Source organism: Taudactylus pleione, unplaced genomic scaffold (assembly GCF_031769625.1).
Source record: "Taudactylus pleione unplaced genomic scaffold, aTauple2 ptg000202l, whole genome shotgun sequence".
Lineage (NCBI taxonomy): Eukaryota > Metazoa > Chordata > Amphibia > Anura > Myobatrachidae > Taudactylus > Taudactylus pleione.
The window spans coordinates 6,693,017-6,715,741 of NW_028284604.1; the positions used below are offsets into that span (position 1 = coordinate 6,693,017).

Below are 22,725 nucleotides of genomic sequence, written 5' to 3' on the forward strand. Positions count from 1 at the left end.
TCCATTTTCTGGCGTTTGGGAGCAAATTGCTGATTGTCATTTACTTTCATACCTTACCAGATTTTCATTCCAACCAATCAACTAGTTGGATGGTTGGACAGAAAATCTTTACGTGTGTATGCAGCTTTAGGCCTACAAGCATGCTTGAAAATAGGCAAATTTACACAGATTTACACAGAAATCAGCATCGCATAGACATTCTTAAAATATTAAAATTATGTATAACTAATCTTACAATACTTGTTATCCTAAAAAATATTAACAGTATAATATAATAACATTTCTCTAAAAGTTGTAGAATTTTAAGTAAACAAAAGCTTACATTTTTGTTTTAAAAATAAATTAAGAATTAAAAATAAATTAAAAAGTAAATATCAAGTACAATAAAATGCATATACAGAGACAACAGTCAGAAGCATCAAAGGTGAAATGCTTATTATGGAGGTACGATGAATAAAGAAAAGTTTTTTGGCCTGTAGTGAAAGTTATGGAGCGCTCGTCACTTGCACACAATGAAAGCAGATATTTTTCATGGACATATATTCTCATAAGAGAATGCAATTCTTTAGGGACCAGCCACATCACTGACAAACCCCAGGACCAATACTAATGAGGCACCTCCACTGGATGTGGGCAACGGGCACGTCTTAATCGTGAAATATGACCATTGTGTATTCCTTATTTAATTGCTCAATCTACCACAGGGAAATAGAGTTATTATTTTGGACGGTATTACCTAAACACGTTACAAGTGACAGCAGCTTGCAAAATTCTAAGAAGTACAACTAAATAGAATACTTATAATAAAATATACGTGCATTATTCTTCATTTAAAAATAACTTGCCCTTCCAGAGTGAGGACGCAAAGGAATGGTCAAGCAATAAATCTAAAAATCTTACTTTACAGGCATGGTCTAATGATGGCAACTATTACTGTCTCTTTAAGGCTTACACTTAGCTATGGGCTCATTCTATGAAAGTGTTGCATTAGTTACAAACAAAACCTAAAAAACAAAATGTATCCTTGTATACGGTATCAAACAACAGTCCGTTTATAGTGATGCAGATTGCTATGAAACCATTTCATATTTATAAAGTCATGATTTTGTTTTGTTTTTGTAACTGATGCAACAATTCCATGGAAGGAACCATCATCTAGGAAGCCTATGTCTTCTGCAGTGCCTTCCTGAGGTCACTGTAGAAGTTTACTAGTGATCCGGCCATAGCGAGGTCAACAGTGCCCTGAGGAAGCATTCCCCTCAGGTCTGTCTGGATGTAGCCCGTCAGGAAGCTGTGCTCAGGAGTGTCCGGGAGAGGTACACAAAACCAGCCACAGGGGTGATTAAAGCCACGGACGCAGTGTGACTTCACAATTTCATGTTCAATGCCCACACCTGGGGAGGAAAACAAACAAAGATAGATACAAATGATCAGGTGTTTGAGCAGGGAGACTTTTAAATTCAACTTAAGTGTCACTGGTTTAGACAGCCTGTTTTAGGTGGAGCCGCTACATTATAGCACTTTGTATACACATTCAGAGACTCAGTCGCACACAGATATACAAGTGTCACATATCAAATTAATCAGCACAGTCTGCTGGTGCATTCTAGTCACACCACATTGCAACTTAGATGCATTTTTGAAAAAAAAAGTAAATTCCCGGCGCTAGTAGTCTCACGGGACCCGGCTCGCCGAGAGGGGCTTTTTTAGCGTGACTGCACCAAAGATCTACAAGGACACATCTATAAACCCGCACTTTAGTAAATATACCCTTAAGTCTGAAATTTAAACTATAACGTTTATGATACATTTGTACATTGCAGTACAACTCAATAAATCAGCTCATAAGGTAGAAAAAGTCAAACTTCCAGTATTAATGCTGTCCAGTATCTCCAGAGTTCTGTAGTCTCACCTATACGGGTGCCTGTAACCAATGATTCTCTATCTACACTTAGCAGAACAGAGGACTTTCTATACAATCGGCAAAGAGCGAGGCACTTTTGGAAGGGTTGGTCAGGGTAAAGAAAAAATACATTTTGCAGTTACTGAATAAAGACAATCCATAAAAAAAAATTTTTTTTAACCCACCGAACTGTGGCCCTTATTCAGCAGTGTACGTACAGTATGTGCACAGCTGAATGCAGATTCCCAATGGTCAGGAATCTGCGCAGGCATCGCATGCATACTGCGCCTGTGCAGTACGGGTCCTGTGTAATTGAGCGCAGAGCAGTCTGCTGCCGTGAGGGGGGGCGGCGGCGGTCTCTTTTTCCCGTAACAGAGGCGTATCGCCGCCGTTGGAGGGGAATGGAAGAGTCCAGGATCTCCATCGGCTGACGGAGATTTACTGGCCTCTTTGTTGTATCTGCGGCGATTGGCTTGCGTGACCCCATGGGTCACTTAGCCGGCTGACGTTATAGCAGATTATCCGATGCTTCATCCTTGGATGCAGGAGGCATGACGCAGCTTTGCAATTCTGTCCTGGGCTGAATCAGGCACAGTAATTAATGACAACCATTTAGAATGAAGCAGGTTAAACATTGCACAATAATAATGTATGAAGGAACAGTACCACAAGTTAAAAGGCCATCTTTATATACTGTGGTGTAGGAGAAGTCAACAAACTCTCTTGGAGAAATAATATTCAGAAGTTGCCCAGCGGTTGTGTAGCGCATCACGCAGCAACCCTATTGTATAAACAGAGTAATAAATAAAAACATACATGCTTAGCTCTAAATGCAAAATGACATGGACATATAATATGTATGTATAGTATAGATTGGTTTTAATTGCAATCAGTGTTTCTGTTACATGGGTCACAAACATTGATTGTGTGATTAAAGTATTCACGAGTATTGGCAAAAATGTTGTACCTCAAGTATGTTATTATGTATACCAAGTGCAATTTTCAAAACAATTCTAGAACATGAAAAGGACTCCTAAATAATAATAATAATTTTATATTAATGCGATTAAAAGTATTTTCAACTTTCACTAGTGATTACAGTTAGACAACTTGAAACTTGTGATATAAAGTGCATCCGGAAAGTATTCACAGCGCTTCACTTTTTCCACATTTTGTTATATTACAGCCTTATTCCAAATGAAATAAATTAATTTTTGTCCTCAAAATTATAAACACAATACCCCATAATGACAACATGTAAAAAGTTTTTTTGAGATTTTTGCAAATTTAATTAAAAACAAGACTAAGAAATCACATGTACATAAGTATTCACAACCTTTGCTCAATACTTTGTTGATGCACATTTGGCAGCAATTACAGCCTCAAGTCTATTTGAATATGATGCCACAAGCTTGACACACCTATCTTTGGGCAGTTGCGCCCATTCCTCTTTTCCTCACCTCTCAAGCTCCATCAGGTTGGATGGGAAGCGTCGGTGCACAGCCATTTTCAGATCTCTCCAGAGATGATCAATCAGATTCAAGTCTGGGCTCTGGCTGGGCCACTCAAGGACACTCACAGAGTTGTCCTGAAGCCACTCCTTTGATATCTTGGTTGTGTGCGTAGGGTCGTTGTCCTGCTGATAGATAAACCGTCGCCCCAGTCTGAGGTCAAAAGCGCTCTGGAGCAGGTTTTCATCCAGGATGTCTCTGTACATTTCTGCATTCATCTTTCCCTCTATCCTGACTAGTCTCCAAGTTCCTGCCGCTGAAAAACATCCCCACAGCATGATGCTGCCACCACCATGCATCACTGTAGGGATGGTATTGGCCTGGTGATGAGTGGTGCCTGGTTTCCTCCAAACATAACGCCTGGCATTGATGCCAAAGAGTTCAAACTTTTGTTTCTCATGGTCTGAGTGTCCTTCAGGTGCATTTTGGCAAACTCCAGGCGGGCTGCCATGTGCTTTTTACTAAGGAGTGGCTTCCGTCTGGCCACTCTACCATACAGGCCTGCTTGTCTGGCCACTCTACCATACAGGCCTGCTTGGTGGATTGCTGCAGAGATGGTTGTCCTTCTGGAAGGTTCTTCTCTCTCCACAGAAAAATGCTGTAGCTCTGACAGAATGACCATCAGGTTCTTGGTCACCTCCCTGACTAAGGCACTTATCTCACGATCACTCAGTTTAGACGGCCGGCCAACTTTTGGAAGAGTCCTGGTGGTTCCGAACTTCTTCCATATACGGATGATGGAGGCCACTGTGCTCATTGGGCCTTCAAAGCAACAGATATTTTTCTGTACCCTTCCCCAGATTTGTGCCTCGAGACAATCCTGGCTCGGAGGTCTACAGACAATTCCTTGGACTTCATACTTGGTTTGTACTCTTACAAGTGTGGGACCTTATATAGACAGGTGTATGCTTTTCACAATCATGTCCGAACAACTGAATTTACTACAGGTAGTCTCCAATTAAGCTGTAGGAACATCTCAAGGTTGATCAGTGGAAACATGATGCACCTGAGCTCAATTTGAGCTTCAAGGCAAAGGCCGTGAATACTTATGTACATGTGATTTCTTAGGGTTTGTTTTTATTATTAAATTAGCAAAAATCTACCAAAAAACCTTTTACACGTTGTCATTATGGGGTATTGTGTGTAGAATTTTGAGGACAAAAATGAATTTATTCCATTTTGGAATAAGACTGTAACATAACAAAATGTGGAAAAAGTGAAGCGCTGTGAATACTTTCCGGATGCACTGTATACTTGGATCATGTTCAACAGCTCCATGAGCAAAAGGAGATGAAGGATAATAAAAACTGGGAACTGGTGCTTCATTATGGTTTTCCAAAGGGCACTGAACATCGAATCTATATCTTACCAATGATGCAGGTCCTACAGGTATTCTTAAATAAACACAGGTAGATCAATGGTAATCCATAACTGAACTAATCATGAGTTCCCATGTGAAAAGAGCACAGATGTCTATTAATTTAAAAATAATCTATTATATAATCAGCTGCTTTGTGTCTCACAGTTGTACAGTAGAGATCTGCAGGAAGACCCCTTCCCCTCCCTCCCCTCCCTCCCCTCACAGATCTCACTGGCTGCCTGGAGGAGACAAATGAAAGTGAGAGAAGCATGAAGGCAGAGATTAAAAAGAGAGGGGGGAGGCAGGTAAAAGAGAGAAAGTAGGGTGACAAAGATGAAAGAGAGACGGGGGGGGGGGGGGCAGAGAAGAAAGAGACAGTGGGTGGGGGGGGGGGCAGAGATGAGAAGGTGGTAAAATACACCTGTCAGCTCTTGGAGCTGGTGCAAACCCCCGCATGTCCCATCCACTACCTCTCCAACCACAACATCCCCCGTGGCCCCACTCACCAACCCATCCAGGCTGTAGAGAACATTGTGAGATGGGACTGGAGAGAAACAGAAAGGATGAGGCAATATGGCAGCCGCAATAGCTGGTGAACTGACGAATGATAGGGATACCTGTTGCAAATCTTTGACTATGTCCATTTCAGTCATCAAGCTGTCCCACTGCAGTCTGTAAGGCCCTGGGCGAATATAGTCCACAATCCTGTTTGTAACTTCTTTCACAACTCCTTCCACTTTATAGCTGTAATAAAGGACAGACTTAACAAAAACATTTAGGATAGCTGCAGCTGCAAACTAGCACACATATACATCCATCGGCCATAACATTAAAACCAATGACAGCTGAAATGAATAACATTGATTATCTCGTTACAATGGCGTCTGTCAAGGGGTGGGATATATAGATGTGTCCACATACATCTATCCCCCGTGCGCTACAAGTCGTGTTACACATAACGTGTGAGTGCAGTGTGGCTTGGTAGAGCTGAGAGTCTTTTCGTTTTTGCTACTTTTTACCTACAAATGCATCTTGATCACACAGTGATGTGCATAGAACGCACAAGCAGCTTCTGCTGATTACATTGATATGTGACATTCCTGTATTCTATGTGTGACTGCGGGTGTATCTGCATGCAAAATACTATGTTACAGTGTCACAGCCACTGACTCTGTAACATAGCATTACGCATGCAGATACACCCGCAGTCACACACAGAATATAGGTATGTCATATATCAATGTAATCAGCAGAAGCTGCTTGTTCGTCCTATTCGCATCATTGTGCGATTAAGGTCAACACCATATGCATACAAAGGTCCCGTATTGAGGTAATACAGGTCATTTTACGGCACGGTTTTGACATAACAACTAACAACTGACTGGCTTTATTTCCCCAGCAAAACAAACTTATGTTCAGTGAAGAGGACATACTTAAGGCAGGTGGTTTTAATGTTATCACTGATGGGTGTGTGTGGATAGATAGATAGATAGATAGATAGATAGATAGATAGATAGATAGATAGATAGATAGATAGATAGATAGATAGATAGGGGTAGATGTATTATGGCAGCACTTAACGTGCCGCTATATCGATTCCTGCTTCGCCTCTTTACAGAGGCGAAGCAGGAAGCACTACCGATGAGATTTATGAACATCTCATCGGCCGGAGAGGGGAAGTGTTAACTCCCCCCTCCGACGCTACACGCTAGAGACAGCAGCGCATCAGCCTAGTGCTAATGCGCTGTGTGTCAGTCCCAGCCGGCTCCACTGAGCATGTGCGGAATCTCGCAAGTTTCGCGAGATCCCCGCACGTAGTAATGGAGCCGGCAGCCGCCGCAGCAGGGACAGTGCCCCTGTCATTTACCGCCAAACCCTCGATCATACATCGGTGTGCTGATACCGCTTCTGAGCTTCTTACATCTCCCCCCTTGATAGATAAGATTCTATATATTACATATAGGAGTAATGTAAATGATTGTGCAATAAAAAGGATATTACAAGTCACCTCATAGTTTGGCATCACTTATAAAAGCCTCTGGCCTACCACCCTGTGCTAATAAAAGGCCATGAGACTCTCAGCGGCTCCTTCTTCTATTGTATCCTTCATTTTACAATATACAGTATATATACATTTAGATTGTCTAACCATGCACATTTATAAAAAAAACAATTAGAGAACATGCTAGCTAAAAAGAAAAACACAGCACAGCACAGCACATCATCACATCTTTGGTAAACACTCACAGGCAACCACCAAACTCTTCGGATGGCTTACGCCAGACCGTTACGTCACTCTGGAAAATACAGAAATCAAGGCACATATTAGTTGTTAAGATATACAATGCAGCTCTTAAAATACAAACCAATCACTGGAATTCTTATAAAAAAAACAAAACAAATAGAAGGCCATTTGCTGATGGAAGCATACATATATACCTGCTGTACTATATGTTGCTTTACCTGTATCATTATAGAAGACAAATTAAAGGTGGTAAACTCCAGCTTGTGCTGAGTGTAGTGTTAATTATTAAGCTGTTCTCATGAAATACTTTTTATACATGTAATAATTCTAGCCATGAACTTATTGTTTTATTCAGAGATTTACGCAAGGCCGATATTTTCACAGATGGAGCGATTGTTTGCACAGGGCATGCGTGAAAGCCGCTCTGCACACACACACAGCGGTTGCATTGCGATCACTCTTGTACAAGGACCACTCGCAAAGTGGGTGACAGGTAGTCAGCGTTTGGGGGAGGTAATGCATTAGCATATTTTAGCAACTGCAATCCGTAAGCAGTTGCGATTGCATTAGAGTAAAACTCAGAATCAGGCCCTTAGTTTGCAGCTACTTAAAAAGAACCACTGAGTTGGTGCTAAACAAAAAAAGTTAAAAAAGTAACATTTGTAGTAGATACTGCTAATTTATGTAACTGCAATACTGAATGGGAGCTGACAAGATGATTTCTCATAATATTCATTACTGTACTTTATGTACCGAGAGCAAAAAAAAACTATTGTAATTTATCGATTGAGTGATTTTTTTTTTAAAGAAGTGTATACAGATGGTGTAGAAAGTTCCATAACATAGCATTTGATATAGTAACCTAATATAATTTACAGATTTAGCAAACATAATGACAGGTTAACAGATGTATGAAATGAACATATAAAATAGCATAGCATAAAGGAAAAAATTCAATATCATATATAAGGGGACAGGCCTGTGCACTGCTGAACGCAGATTCCCGATGTTCAGGAATCTGCGCAGGTGCATGACCCGGTCTGCGCATGTGCAGAACAGGTATGTGATCCCACTCGCAGACTGGCAGTGATTGACAGTCTACTACCGTTTGTGGACAGGGAGGGGCGGTTATACCCTCCGTTTCCTGAAACGGAGGCGTGACGCCGCTGTTTTAGGGGGAGGGAAGAGGCCAGGATCTCCATCGGCTAACGGTGATTTCTTGGCCTCTTCCTTTCAACTGCGGCGGCTGGCTGCGTGACCCCATGGGTCACCGCAGCCGGCCAATGGTATGCAGATTGTCCGATGCTGCGTTGGACAACTCAGCTCAAATAAGTAATGCACAGGAGGCGTGATGCCTCCTGCTGCATTGCCTTATCTGCAAGGATTACAATTGCAAAGCTGCCTGCGTGCATATATCATATATCTATAGCCTGCATGCATACATCATATATCTATAGCCTGCGTGCATTTATCACATATCTATAGCCTGCGTGCATACATCATATATCTATAGCCTGCTTGCAGCTTTCCAATTGCGATCCTTGCTGCATCAGGCCCATATAGTGTAGAAGGATAGAGGGCACATGACACAATAGGTAGAAGATGGAGAAGAACCTGCTTGTGAGAGCTTACAATCTCATAGGAGGGGGCAATGAGATACAACAGGAGCAATTGGGGCACTGTAGGGATATTAGAAGGGAAGGATGGGGCAGAAGGGGAACAAGGGAATAGGAGCGAGAAGGGGGTGAGTCAGAGTAGATAACAGAGAAGGAAAAGGGGACAGGGGATGTATGGAAGGATGGGACGAAGCGAGTAGGCTCAGTATGGTTACGGAGGGGTGAGAATGATGGGGTTTAGTTTGGGTAGGCATGTCAGACCGAGTGGGCAGTGGAGGCAGACGGCAGTGTTTAGGCATATGGTATTTTCGGGCAGTTACCACTGGTGGGGCAGGATATGGCTCAGTGGTCAGGTAGGCGTGCGTTAGAGACAGTGGGGGTGATTCAGCCGTTCCCCGTCCCCGCACTGCCCCGTAAACGCCTTTGCATGTCAATCAGGCAGAAGCATATGGGGTTACAAATAGGGCACCAATCCCGCACCAGCCATCTATTATATAATTTATAGTTTATAGTTTTGTTTGTCCTCTCTCCAATTAGCTGTTACTCAGTTCATCTGTATCTACAGATTAAATATAAAGCTTGCTGAGGTGCTACCCACTACTTAAACATTATAGAAATCACATATATAAAGAAGAAAAGTAAGTAGTTTTAATGGGTGCACTGGGACCCACGTTGGTAATTTAAAATGTAATATTTTTAATAGGTATGCATTAAAATATCTCACTGTATTAAATTTGTTAAGATGGTGAAATATAAAAAGATAGAATTGTGCAAAAGAGATTAAAAGTAATGTCATGATGCCTTGAGAAAGCCTGACTGGTGAAACGGCCGTATGCTATCTGTAACTGATTGTTAATATCATATAACCAAATTCAATGTTAATATGTTGCTAAATGGTTATAAACCCCAGCCATTAATGTCTAAGTTAAAATGATATATGAGCTATACATAGTGCTGAGACTAATTGCTATTGCCTAAGATTATTGAAAGCTATGTTAAATATATGAGGCCTATGCTCCAGCTACTGATGTATAAAATAATACATGTGCTATACCCAGTGCTGGGAATGATTGCAATTGCCTAAAGATTCAGCTGCATTATTGTATACATGAATATCCAGAGCTGCAAAGGTTAACAGTTTTACCTATAAAACCTTTTTCATGGTATGTGATTCACACACATACTGTATGATATAATGGGAACTACTAATATATATCACATGTAGTGGAGACACATTAATACTAGGTGTGTTGACCAACTATATACTAACATAATATACCTGCTGTGTGGGATTAAACCTTATAGCTATGAGACTCAGAACTACAACATGTATTTGTACTGCATAGCTAAGAAATATTTACTATAAGCATTGCATGGCAATACATAAGGATAAGACATCTAAGTATAGGAAGAGAAGACACTATCAGTCACTGCAGTGTTTGATACAGTTTGATACTTCCTTCTAGAAGCTGATGATGGCATTTAGCCTCAAGAAATAATTATTTGCAACATAAATAACAGAATAAACTAAAATAAGTAAAGAACCACTGTTACTATACACTGATCATATTAAAAAAATGACAAATTGACAATGGTTTCGTTTTGCATATTTTATTGTACACATTAATTCTAATCTCTTTTGCACAATTCTATCTTTTTATATTTCACCATCTTAACAAATTTAATACAGTGAGATATTTGAATGCATACCTATTAAAAATATAAAATTTTAAATTACCAACGTGGGTCCCAGTGCACCCATTAAAACTACTTACTTTTCTTCGTCAAGACCATCGCGACCAACGGGGCTTGCGACAAGACCCTTGTGGTAGGGTCTCGTTGCCGCAAGCACCAGAGAGCTTCCGGCTCTAATAGAGCCGGAAGCTCTCCCACTGACATCATCGGTTCACTTGGGGATGCCTCCGTTTGTGAAGCCACTCCCTCGCCATGCCTACAAAACTGCGCGATCTGTCGATCAACATCGACAGCCGCCCCTTTTGTCGTGAGCCACGGAGCGAGAGAGTTTCTCTCTCGCTCCGGGGCTTGCGCACTCGCAGTGCGGCCGCTGCGCGTGCGCAGAGCCCACCATCGACCCGCTTGCGAGCGGGTCTAAATCAGGCCCACTGTTCCAACATGGGTCAGACCCTGGACAGACCCCTTTCAGACTGTGGCTCCGACCTAGGTTATTCCAAGGTTTGGCGCCATTTACACTGCACGGGTTTAGTGGTTCTCTCATACCGGCGCTTGGAAATCACATAATCTCCAAGCACCGGGGATCCACGTCTTCGTATGCTGTGAACGGGACCATCACCTGTTCACACTGCAGGGTTACGTGGGTCGTTCCTGTGTTCAACCCTGCTCGCTACCCGGGTTGGATTACCGAGTCACTTGACCAAGGAATCCAACCCTAGCCCCTTTTACACTGAATCGCGACCTGGGTTGACACGGCAATAACCCAAGTTATTTGGGGATATATTTCTTCTCAGCAAGTGTTCACCAGCCCTACCTGTAGTTAACACTGCTCAATATCAAGTACCAGGGCCGTAGGGAGGGTGGTGCTGCCGATGCCTCCGCACAGGGCGGAATTCTCCAAGGACATCGGCCGTAAACTGCCCGGCTCCGGAGGTCTGCATGAAGAGACCTCCTGCAGTGCTGTGCGGCGGTCACAGAGCAACGCCAATGAAGATCCCCCCTCCATCCATCCCCTGGCGGAAAAAGGTATGCGCTCAGGGGGATGGAGGAGAGAGAGGGGCGGCAGTTAAGCACAGGGCGCACTGCCGTACTGATACGGCGCTGTCAAGTACCACTACTTCTTCTCAGTAAGTGCTCGCCAGCTCAACCTGCAGTTCACACTGCTCAATATCAAGTACCACTACTTCTTCTCAGTAAGTGCTCACCAGAACCACCTGCAGTTCACACTGCTCAATATCAAGTACCACTACTTCTCAGTAACTGCTCACCAACACCATCTGCAGTTCACACTGCTCAAGCATCTAGTTCAGGGGTGGGCAATAAGCAGCCCTCCAGCTGTTGTTAAACTACAAATCCCAGCATGCATCTAGTTCAACGATTCCTGCTCCTGATTATTCTACTACTTAGCCATCCGCTCAGCCGTGCTACCTCCTAAAGAACCCGCCAGTCTTCTAGTACTATTCCTACTTCTGTGTTTCTATTTATATTCCCTTTGTATGATGAGAAACCCGGCCAAACCCAGTTTTTTCCACACACCCTCCAACCATAATTTTACCTTGGTCCTGCTACAGAAGGAAACAAACCACAGATCCTTGCCTGGCCTGAGTGAGCCTCCAGGTCCCGTGCTACCCCGCAAGTGTTGGGCTTCTATTTTGCAGAAAATGTGTCTAAGATGCACCAGGAGATTGTGCTGATTAATGTGATATGTGACACTTGTATACCTGTGTGCACCTGAGTCTGTATATGAACCACAACGGAATATGGAATGAAAAAGCTGCTGCCGCTACATTGTAGCACAGCGTATACAGATTAGAGATTCATGTTTTCAAGAAAGAAGAAAAGAAGAGAATATTCATGGGTGCACTCTGAAGCAAATAATGTATTCAAAATTCACATTTTATTGATATACATTAAAAAATTTTAGTTTCGAAAATTTGTGTAATATTAAAGTATATAGTGTGTAGAAAAGAGAGCAGTATATTAAAATATATAAAACAGTTCTTTTTATTATCAACCTTAATTTCTCATATAATAGGAAATCTATATTGCTTTTATCCTGTCAGAGCTGTGCTATTATGTATTATAAGTGTACCCTTCCACAGTAAAGGTTTCTCAAATAATCATTATGTTACCAATCCAATATTACAATGTATCAGTAACGTGTCTGTGGTATAATATGGTGTCACATATAAGGCTCTTCTGACTCTTATGCAACCCAGATCCTATAGATACTGTAACAGATCTTCTTATGATGTTGAGTCATAAATTACTACATATAATATGTGTATGCCCCACTTCATGTAGTGGTCATCAGTACCACTCATAATTAATATGTATAAACAGTAAACATTTTCATATCGCTTTGCACATAAGTTTCTTTCTAATTCCTTCACACCATAGTTTCTCCGGGCCGCGGCCCTGTCCCCTGGTTGTCGCGGTGACCGGGAGATTTCCACTGTTAATACCCCCGCTATGGTAACACTGCCTGACAAGGGTAGTGGAGATCAGTGTCACGCTGACAGGTCTCTCCGAGCCGTGGCTGCGTTATACCAGCTCACGCGGTAATTGGGAGGTCCTGCCTTGCTACAGTGTCACTGCCTAGTTAGGGCAGTGAAAAACAGTATCACACTGAGAAGCCAATCCGGGCTGGGGCTGATGTCCGCTGACTCACGCCGTGACTGGGGGAATCTGCTATTCTTTCTGTGTATGAGAACACTATCGGGTCATACTTAGACAAATCTGCCTGTGTTCATGTATATCTCATAGTGGTCAGCGTATATATTCATCTCTCAGTAACGCTGGGTATATCGGATACAATGTATCAGTATTTAAATGCACATTTTAAATGTTTATAAAATAAACATTAGCCGTCTAAAAGCCGACGGCTGTTTCACCACAAGCTTTCTCAAGGCTCTAAGCTAGAGACTCAGTCGCACATAGATTTACAAGTGTCACATTGAAAATGTATCAGCACAGTCTGCTGGTGCTTCTTAGTCGCATCACATTGCGAATTAGACGCATTTTCGGCAAAAAAGACATCCCGCACAAGCAGTTTCACAAGACCTGTCATGCCGAGAAGGGCTTTTTAGCACGACTACAACAAAGATGTGTAAGGACACATCTGTACTTAACTAATGCTGCCAGTCACCACTGTACTCTGTATTCTAAGAGGCAGCTTGCAGTGTCCTAATGGGATTAATTAACGGACGTCTGCTATGTAAGAAAATATCTTCACCAATGGTCAGAACCTTATATATTGTTTCCACATTGTTTAGACAACTTTAAGGACGGGGCTATTAAACAAAGGCCTAAAGCAGGAAAGCAGGAGATATCTCCTAAGTCACAGGTTCTCAAACTCGGTCCTCAGGACCCCAAACAGTGCTTGTTTTCCAGGACTCCTGAAAGAATTACAAGTGAAATAATTAGCTCCACCTGTGGATCTTTTAAAATGTGTCAGTGAGTAATGAATACACCTGAGCACCTGCTGGGTGATCTGGAAAATGTGTACTGTGTGGGATCCTGAGAACCACTGTACTAATGGTGCATACATACGGTCAGATTTTTCTTCAGATCTGAACGATAACGATTTTAAAAATCGTTCAATTGTTCATATCTGAAGGAAAATCTGACATATCTGACATGTCTGAACGATGAACGATGCGCGTTTCCGAAGGTCAGATAACGATATCTGACATTTGATGTGTTTGCAGTCAGATTTGGACGATTCCATCCATTTTAATGCAGTCAACAATCGTTTATAGTTCAAATCGTTCAAATCGTTGGTCAAATCGTTCAGATCGTTCAATCGTTCATCTGACACATCTGACTGTGTGAATGCACCTCCTTAAGTTATGCAAATAATCAAGCTCAGAAAAGCTTGCTTATTTGGTCACCATCTTTGGATAGGCTGCAGTAGACTACAGTTTTCCTGGAGAGGGATCTTCGAATCCTTCCTTGGCACCCAGTACTCAGAGCTGGATTAAAAGTTTGGAGTGCCCGGGGCACTTAAAACAGGGAGGCCCATATTGTCTAAAGTAAACAGCATAGTCCTAATTCACAAGATAGAGATAGTGAGAGAGTTACTACTAGGTGGTAAATATTAAAGATCCTTTCAGACTATTCCATCCCAAAAGGAAATTTAAGTAACAAGTATTCAGAAACAGAGGGTTACATATGCAGTCATACATGTAGTCAACTTTGCAATAGATCCCTGTTGTTGTCACACATGTATCAGGTCACAGATGTAAAGTCACACATGTAGCAGTTCAGAAAACAGTCACACATGCAGCTGATCACAGATGCAGTCACATATGCAGCAGCTCAGATAGGCAGTCACACATGCTGGACCCAGTAGCAGAGTCACACATGCAGTGGGTCAGAGACGCAAAGTCACACATGCAGCAGCTCACATAAACAGTTACACATAAAGCAACCCACAAAAGCAGAGTCACACATGCAGCGGGTCATAGATACAGAGTCACACATACAATGGGTCATACAGTCACACATGCAGCGGGTCACAGAAGCAGAGTCACATATGCAGTGGGTCACAGAAGCAGAGTCGCACATGCAGTGGGTCACAGAAGCAGAGTCACATACGCAGCGGGTCACAGAAGCAGAGTCACACACGCAGCGGATCACAGAAGCAGAGTCACACACGCAGCGGGTCACAGAAGCAGAGTCACACACGCAGCGGGTCACAGAAGCAGAGTCACACATGCGGTAGGTCACAGAAGCAGAGTCACATATGCAGCAGGTCACAGAAGCAGAGTCACACATGCGGTAGGTCACAGAAGCAGAGTCACACATGCAGTAGGTCACAGAAGCAGAGTCAAACATGCAGTGGGTCACAGAAGCAGAGTCACATACGCAGAGGGTCACAGAAGCAGAGTCACATACGCAGCGGGTCACAGAAGCAGAGTCACACATGCAGTAGGTCACAGAAGCAGAGTCACATACGCAGTAGGTCACAGAAGCAGAGTCACATACGCAGAGGGTCACAGAAGCAGAATCACACATGCAGTAGGTCACAGAAGCAGAGTCACACATGCAGCGGGTCATAGATGCAGAGTCACACATACAATGGGTCATACAGTCACACATGCAGCGGGTCACAGAAGCAGTGTCACATATGCAGTGGGTCACAGAAGCAGAGTCGCACATGCAGTGGGTCACAGAAGCAGAGTCACATACGCAGAGGGTCACAGAAGCAGAGTCACACATGCAGTAGGTCACAGAAGCAGAGTCACACATGCAGTGGGTCATACAAGCAGAGTCACACACGCAGTGGGTCACAGAAGCAGAGTCATACATGCAGTAGGTCACAGAAGCAGAGTCACACATGCAGTGGGTCATACAAGTAGAGTCACACACGCAGTGGGTCACAGAAGCAGAGTCACACATGCAGTGGGTCATATAGTCACACATGCAGCAGGTCACACATACAGTCATACATGCACATAGAGATTTAGAGACACACACACACAGTTACACTCTCACCTTGTAGACCAGGTAGTTCAAGTTGTCACTGGGGGAGTTAGGACAATTGCAGCTCCGCCCTCCTATCTAACATGATGCCTGCAGGCAGGAGGACTGTACAATGGGCCTGATTCAGACCGGTTCGCAAGCAGCCGCTCGTACGCGGCCGATGTTATGCATTTGCGCATGCGTATGCATAGCAGTGCGCGTGCGCAAACTAGTTTGAGCAATCAGGAAGTGCTTGCTCGCCCTGCAAAGACAGCCCAGTGGAAGGAGTGACAGGAGAGGCCGTTTGTGGGTGGTAACAGGGGCAGGCCAGTAGTAACAGTGGAATGGAGGTGCGAAGGCAGGCGTGCCAGAGTGTTTCAACACCGTTTCAGAGGTGTGCATAATTTACAGGCAGCGTCATAGTACACGTCACCTGGTAGATTTTTACACAGAACTGCTCGCAGTGCTTGCGGTAGGGTACAGTCAACCACAAGCGCTGCCGTCTGTTCCGATGGTTCCCGATGTACCGATGGTTGTATATACTTCCTGGAGATGATGTTCGCTTGTGGGCGACTAAGGACAGGCTGGTGGGCGTCTATAAAAACAAAGTGATTGCTCGCCAAGACATAGTGGGCGTGCTTATGCCTTGCCGTGCGATCGTCTGCCTTGACGTCACTTAGCTGAATTAGCATACGCTGGGAGCGAGCGGCCGCATCAAGCGAACGGGTCTGAATCAGGCCCAATGTTCCATCTAGCCCCGTTCCCTCATTGGAATATGCCCCCTCCCTCTGCTTACTGCCCAGGCAGTTCTCCAGCACAGCCCTCCTACACTACCAATAAATGTGAGAGGGGGGCCCCCTGAGAGAGGGGCCTGGGGCACGTTTAATCGTACTCTGGGCCTGATTCAGAGCCGGACGCTATTTGCGCTCGCTCATTCAGAAAAAGGGGCCGGATATTTAAATAGAGCGCACGCTCTTTGCGGTCTGTTGACGCCTCTATGTCTGAGCGAGCGAACGAAACATGCGCTCGCTATTTTGTAAAGACGCCCCCTGGCCGCTCGCATCCTACGTCATCTCCGCTATTTATTAGACTAATCGAGTACATCGAAAGGCGTCTGAACTGCTCGCAGTGCTTGTGGTTGGATTTTCCTACCGCAATCATGCGAGCAGTTCAGGCTAAGAAACAACCAAGTGACGTGGTCGATGACGCTGCTTTGTTAATTATGCACACCCTTAAAACGCCCGTTTTGACTGTTTGGCACGCCTGCGTTCGGATCTCCACTCCCCGTTTTCAAGCACCTTCCCCTGTTACCACCCACAAATACCTCATTCTGTCACTCAAATTAGCAGGCATTCGCTATTTTGCGAGCACACAATTTCCGACCGCAATGACTGGTTCGCGCATGCATATTACAACCCATACGCATGCGCAGTTGTGCGAACATCGCTCGGAGCGAACGAGCGGCCGCTTACGAGCGGCTCTGAATCAGGCCCACTGCCTGTACCGTGTGATGGTCATGCAATAGTTAAGCCGGGTCAGAACCTGATAGTAAATCGAAAGCTAACCTTTTAATATACACTTTTTGCCAGGACAAGCTACTCTTGGAGCTACTGTCCCTGCATGAGTATCTTCATAACTTCATCCAGGAAATAATTTATCGCCGTGATATGCAACAATTACAAATTATACTTCTTGCAGTTCCAGTGTCCCTTAACCACTACTCATTACATTAAACTCATAGGGCACAGAGAATAGGTAGGACCACCTTTGGAGTTACTTTACAAGTGCTGGAACACATAACACAGCACCCAGTGGTATTGGGGATATTAATGAGCCCAGAGATTGCATGCATTGCAACTATAGTAGCAGTCTTAGCACATGATTGCCTCCCTCCCGGTCCCTACTTGAGGACGAGGAGGGATGCAATTTGGGAACCCAGCCAAACAACCAAGTGACGTGGTCGATGACGCTGCTTTGTTAATTATGCACACCCTTAAAACGCCCGTTTAGACCGTTTGGCACGCCTGCGTTCGGATCTCAACTCCCCGTTTTCAAGCACGTTCCCCTGTTACCACCCACAAACGCCTCATTCTGTCACTCAAATTAGCAGGCATTCGCTATTTTGCGAGCACACAATTTCCGACCGCAATGACTGGTTCGCGCATGCATATTACAACCCATATGCATGCGCAGTTGTGCGAACATCGCTCGGAGCGAACGAGCGGCCGATTACGAGCGGCTCTGAATCAGGCCCACTGCCTGTACCGTGTGAGTTTACATTAAACTCATAGGGCACAGAGAATAGGTAGGACCACCTTTGGAGTTACTTTACAAGTGCTGGGACACATAACACAGCACCCAGTGGTATTGTGGATATTAATGAGCCCAGAGATTTGCATGCATTGCAACTATAGTAGCAGTCTTAGCACATGATTGCCTCCCTCCCGGTCCCTACTTGAGGACCAGGAGGGATGCAATTTGGGAACCCAGCCACGCTTTTGGACCTAATACATTACCTGCGGTGGTGCCGAGCTATTGAGGCCCAAGACCCATTGCTTAATTAGCACTTGCCCACCACAGCACCTTTTTTGGGTGAGAAGCTATTTGTGGAACCCTTTTCCCCTCCATGTAACACTGTGTTTTTTTTTTACATTTTCTATTTTCTGTTTGTTGTGTTATAAATATGAATAAATTGACATCATTTTATAGTGTGGGGTAATTTATTAATATATCCCGATTTCTAATAGGTGTATTTACAATCAGCGCTATCAAGTTACTTATACATTTGTACAATGGGGACTTATGGACACATGGAGTGCAAGTCAACCCCTATGCATTTTTTTTTATATTTCAATACATTTAAAAAAAAAAAAAGTTTTTTTACTTAGTTACATTTAAAAAAAACAATCAACATATTTTTTATTACGCTTTTGTAAAAGGTTGTCAGTTACGTGGTTATAACAAATAATTGTGGGGCACTTGACAGTAGACTAAATTGGGTTATTGGTGTTAAAACCTAGGCTGTGTCAAAGTGTAATATATTGGTGGCAATGTAAAAGATGCATACACTTGTGTGCATCCAAAAGTGGCTGTATTATAATCTCAACATACTTGGGGGGTTCACTTTCTGTTCAATGCAATCACTTTATTGTAACAGGAGCAGATATACTGTGCCATTACATAATAATACCATACAGATACAATAAATTAGCATCCAGGAATAGCATCATCATGATCATTCTACATGCATTTATGACTATTTGGGGTAAAAGTCCTATTCATATGCAAAAAAACATCTTCTACAATCTCTGATAAAAAAAATGTAAGGACAAAGGTTTAGCTGTGACACAGGACTAGAAGATAACATTATGGTTCTGTTTAGAACAGTGATATAGAATAAGGACAAATGCTGCAAGGAAACTTACCGATTTCTTAGCTACACTCCACTCATCCTCTGGAATGCTGTGGTACTTGATCAGCGTGTTTTGCAATTGTGTGGACGTTGATGATACATCAATGTGGTCGCCCATGTTTCTAAAAAGTATAAAAACATAAAATATTTAAAAGTTTACATCATCTGAAAGGTCCTTCAAAAGTCACAATATAATTTTCAACTATGCAACATAGAAAGCACTCTTACTCAAGGCCTGGCTATTTCACAGAGTAGGTCACTGATTCACTTTGTGGGCTGTTTTTGGCATCCCTCTTTCTCCGTAATAAGTTAGATCAATACATTTAATCAATGAAAGAAACATATACAGTGCATCCGGAAAGTATTCACAGCGCTTCACTTTTTCCACATTTGTTATGTTACAGCCTTATTCCAAAATGGAATTAATTCATTTTTGTCCTCAAAATTATACACACAATACCCCATAATGACAACGTGTACAAAGTTCTATTGAGATTTTTGCAAATTGAATAAAAAAGCAAAACTAAGAAATCACATGTACCGTAAGTATTCACAGCCTTTGCTCAATACTTTGTTGATGCACCTTTGGCAGCAATTACAGCCTTAAGTCTTTTTGAATATGATGCCACAACTTTGGCACACCTATCTTTGGGCAGTTTCGCCCATTCCTCTTTGCAGCACCTCTCAGGCTCCATCAGGTTGGATGGGAAGCATTGGTGCACAGCCATTTTCAGATCTCTCCAGAGATGTTCAATCGGATTCAAGTCTCAGCTCTGGCTGGGCCACACAAGAACATTCACAGAGTTGTCCTGAAGCCACTCCTTTGATATCTTGGCTGTGTGCTTAGGGTCGTTGTCCTGCTGAAAGATGAACCGTCGCCCCAGTCTGAGGTCGAGAGCGCTCTGGAGCAGGTTTTCATCCAAGATGTCTCTGTACATTGCTGCATTCATCTTTCCCTCTATCCTGACTAGTCTCCCAGTTCCTGCCACTGAAAAACATCCCCATACCATGATGCTGCCACCACCATGCTTCACTGTAGGGATGGTATTGACCTGGTGATGAGCGGTGCCTGGTTTCCTCCAAACATATCGTTCGGCATTGATGCCAAAGCGTTCAATCTTTTCTTTCTCATGGTCTGAGAGTCCTTCAGGTGCATTTTGACAAACTCCAGGCGGGCTGCCATGTGCTTTTTACTAAGGAGAGGCTTCCGTCTGGCCACTCTACCATACAGGCCTGATTGGTGGATTGCTGCAGAGATGGTTGTCCTTCTGGAAGCAGGGGCGGTGCAAGGTTTCTGGGCACCCTAGGCATTTCTTCAGCCTTACACCCCCCCAACACCTCGATTGCTACACAAGCCCTGATACAGTGCCCCCAGTAGTGGCCCCCCTATGCAGTGCCCCCAGCAGTATCGGCAGTAGTGGTCCCCCCTATGCAGTGCCCCCAATGTAGTGCCCTTTATACAGTGCCCTCAGTAGTGCCCCGCCCTATGTAGTGCCCCCTGTAGTAGTCCTCTCAGCAGTGCCCCCAGTAGCAGTCCCCCCCAGCAGTGCCCCCAGTAGCAGTCCCCCCCAGCAGTAGTCCCCCCAGCAGTCCCCCTAGTTGTAATCCCCCTCTATGCAGTGTCACCCAGTAGTGGTCCCACCAGTGTGCAGTGCCCCCAGTAGTACCCCCAGCAGTGCCCCTAGTAGTAATCCCCCTCTATACAGTGTCCCCCCAGTAGTGGTCCCACCAGTGTGCAGTGCCCCCAGTAGTACCCCCAGCAGTGACCCTAGTAGTAATCCCCTTCTATGCAGTGTCCCCCAGTAGTGGTCCCAGCAGTGTGCAGTGCCCCCAGTAGTACCCCCAATAGTAGTCCCCCAACCCCCTGGCCACACACACACAAAATAAAAAAAACCCTCCACTCACCTTAATTCCCGCTCTGGCATCTGCTCCTACGTCTGGTGTCCTCCCAGGCTAGCCCGCTCTGCATGATGGGAGAGACGTCATGACGTAGGGCTACCCCTACCCAGGTGTCCTTCACTGGCTTAGGGCAACCTCCATAAATTTATAGGGGTTAGATTTACCATGCTTGGCCCCAGCAGGTTTAACCATTATAGGCAATGGACTACATAACGCAGAAATTACCATGGACTGCGCATACGTAATAGCACTGCAGAGTGTCGATACAGTAGTGCATTAACGATAATTTAACTTCTTACACAACGCAGGGACGGGCTCCTTTTGAAACCCTTGTCCCTACTGGTGTATTTAATATATTCTCAATGTACAAAATTTCTGTTTGCCGCAAATAGCGGCTTTAAGCAAATATAATTATCAGGTCTATGGCCCTGATAATAAATATGCCCCTTAGCCTTGATTGATCTCCTGCAGATTATACAATGAAAGCAATGTAGCATTGTCAGTATTAGTTATTGCACATTTTAACTTTATTAGTCAATGGGGGCAATTCAATTGTTTTCACCTGCGGCTGTGCTAACGGGCGCAATTCATTGTTGCCACATTCAGGGGTGAATAGCCGCAGGAGCACACATTTCTGCTCGTAGGCTCCTAAGATGGCGAGCAGAAAAGTGCGATTAGTCTATGGTTTTGGCGCCCAAACTGCAGCTAACCAGGACTTTAGATGGGTTTAGCCATCTGTGCAGCTAAACCCGGTCTATTTGGGCGCAAATTGCCTAATAAGGTATGGGTGCCCCAAACAATTGAATATCACACACCAATCTTCTTCATTTTAGACAAGAGACTGGGTGCGATAAAACAATTGAATAGCCCCCAATAACCCACCAAAAATGCCAGTGTCAGTAGAGTACTGTAGCCTAAGTCAGGGGGTGGAGACTATCAGTAGGACAAGCGATGTAACCGGTGCTTTTCTTTTTTATGAATAAAGATAACGGTACTCATCTACAGATTGATGTCAAATTTATTGTAGCTTTCATATTCTGGATAAGTCTTCAGACGCTTATTTTATTAATTTCTGAAATTATTTCACAGATTTCTTCGTCTTTGTGGAATGACTTATAACAATTTTAAATTATGTAATTTTAAAAAACTGCTGGCATTGCGTACCCAGGAGTAAGCCCCCTTCCCAGGATAAACATACATGGTTGGTGTCTTGTATTTATGCAGCTTGTGATTTGCTGTCCTGATACCAGATACAGCTACCTGTCCTCTATAGACACTATTATACTATGACAGCCCATTATACTATACATACATACATATATCACACAGTGCATCTTAAAATCCTGACCCAGGAAAACTGTGAATCACCAGCTGTGGTGGAACTACATCTCCCAGCATACCCCCAGCAAGCCTGGTATGATATGCTGGGAAATTAGTCACACAACAACAGCTGAAGGACGGCACACGACCAGCCTGGATGTGGCACTGCTAGGAAGGAAGTACCGTAATAACCATATACAATGTTAATACACCTTGTCCCCAGCAGCACATACCTCCTAGCTGCACCGAGTCCTCACCGCCGGCCAGGTGACAGCTCCACAGTGACTGAAGCGGCCGGCCG

At 43.9% G+C, this 22,725-nt stretch overlaps 1 protein-coding gene across 1 annotated transcript; it reads right to left on the reverse strand.

The window, feature by feature from the left end:
* Positions 1-384: 384 nt before the first annotated feature.
* Positions 385-22,725, reverse strand: STARD4 (StAR related lipid transfer domain containing 4). The gene is made up of 6 exons (XM_088477718.1): positions 22,658-22,725; positions 19,219-19,327; positions 7,022-7,071; positions 5,392-5,518; positions 2,570-2,684; positions 385-1,394 (listed from the first exon to the last, which is right to left on the reverse strand). Exons 2-6 carry the CDS (start codon positions 19,321-19,323, stop codon positions 1,165-1,167), a joined length of 627 nt encoding a protein of 208 aa, XP_088333844.1. The 5' UTR covers positions 19,324-19,327; positions 22,658-22,725; the 3' UTR covers positions 385-1,164.

What these genes read in the sequence shown, in the direction of transcription:
- STARD4 (XM_088477718.1), bottom strand. Translation starts at nt 19,323, where the DNA reads ATGGGCGACCACATTGATGTATCATCAACGTCCACACAATTGCAAAAC. An exon ending in GGAGTGTAGCTAAGAAATCG is followed by an intron (nt 7,072 to 19,218) that starts GTAAGTTTCCTT and finishes TGTATTTTCCAG; the next exon opens with AGTGACGTAACGGTCTGGCG. An exon ending in TAGTCAAAGATTTGCAACAG is followed by an intron (nt 2,685 to 5,391) that starts GTATCCCTATCA and finishes TTTATACAATAG; the next exon opens with GGTTGCTGCGTGATGCGCTA.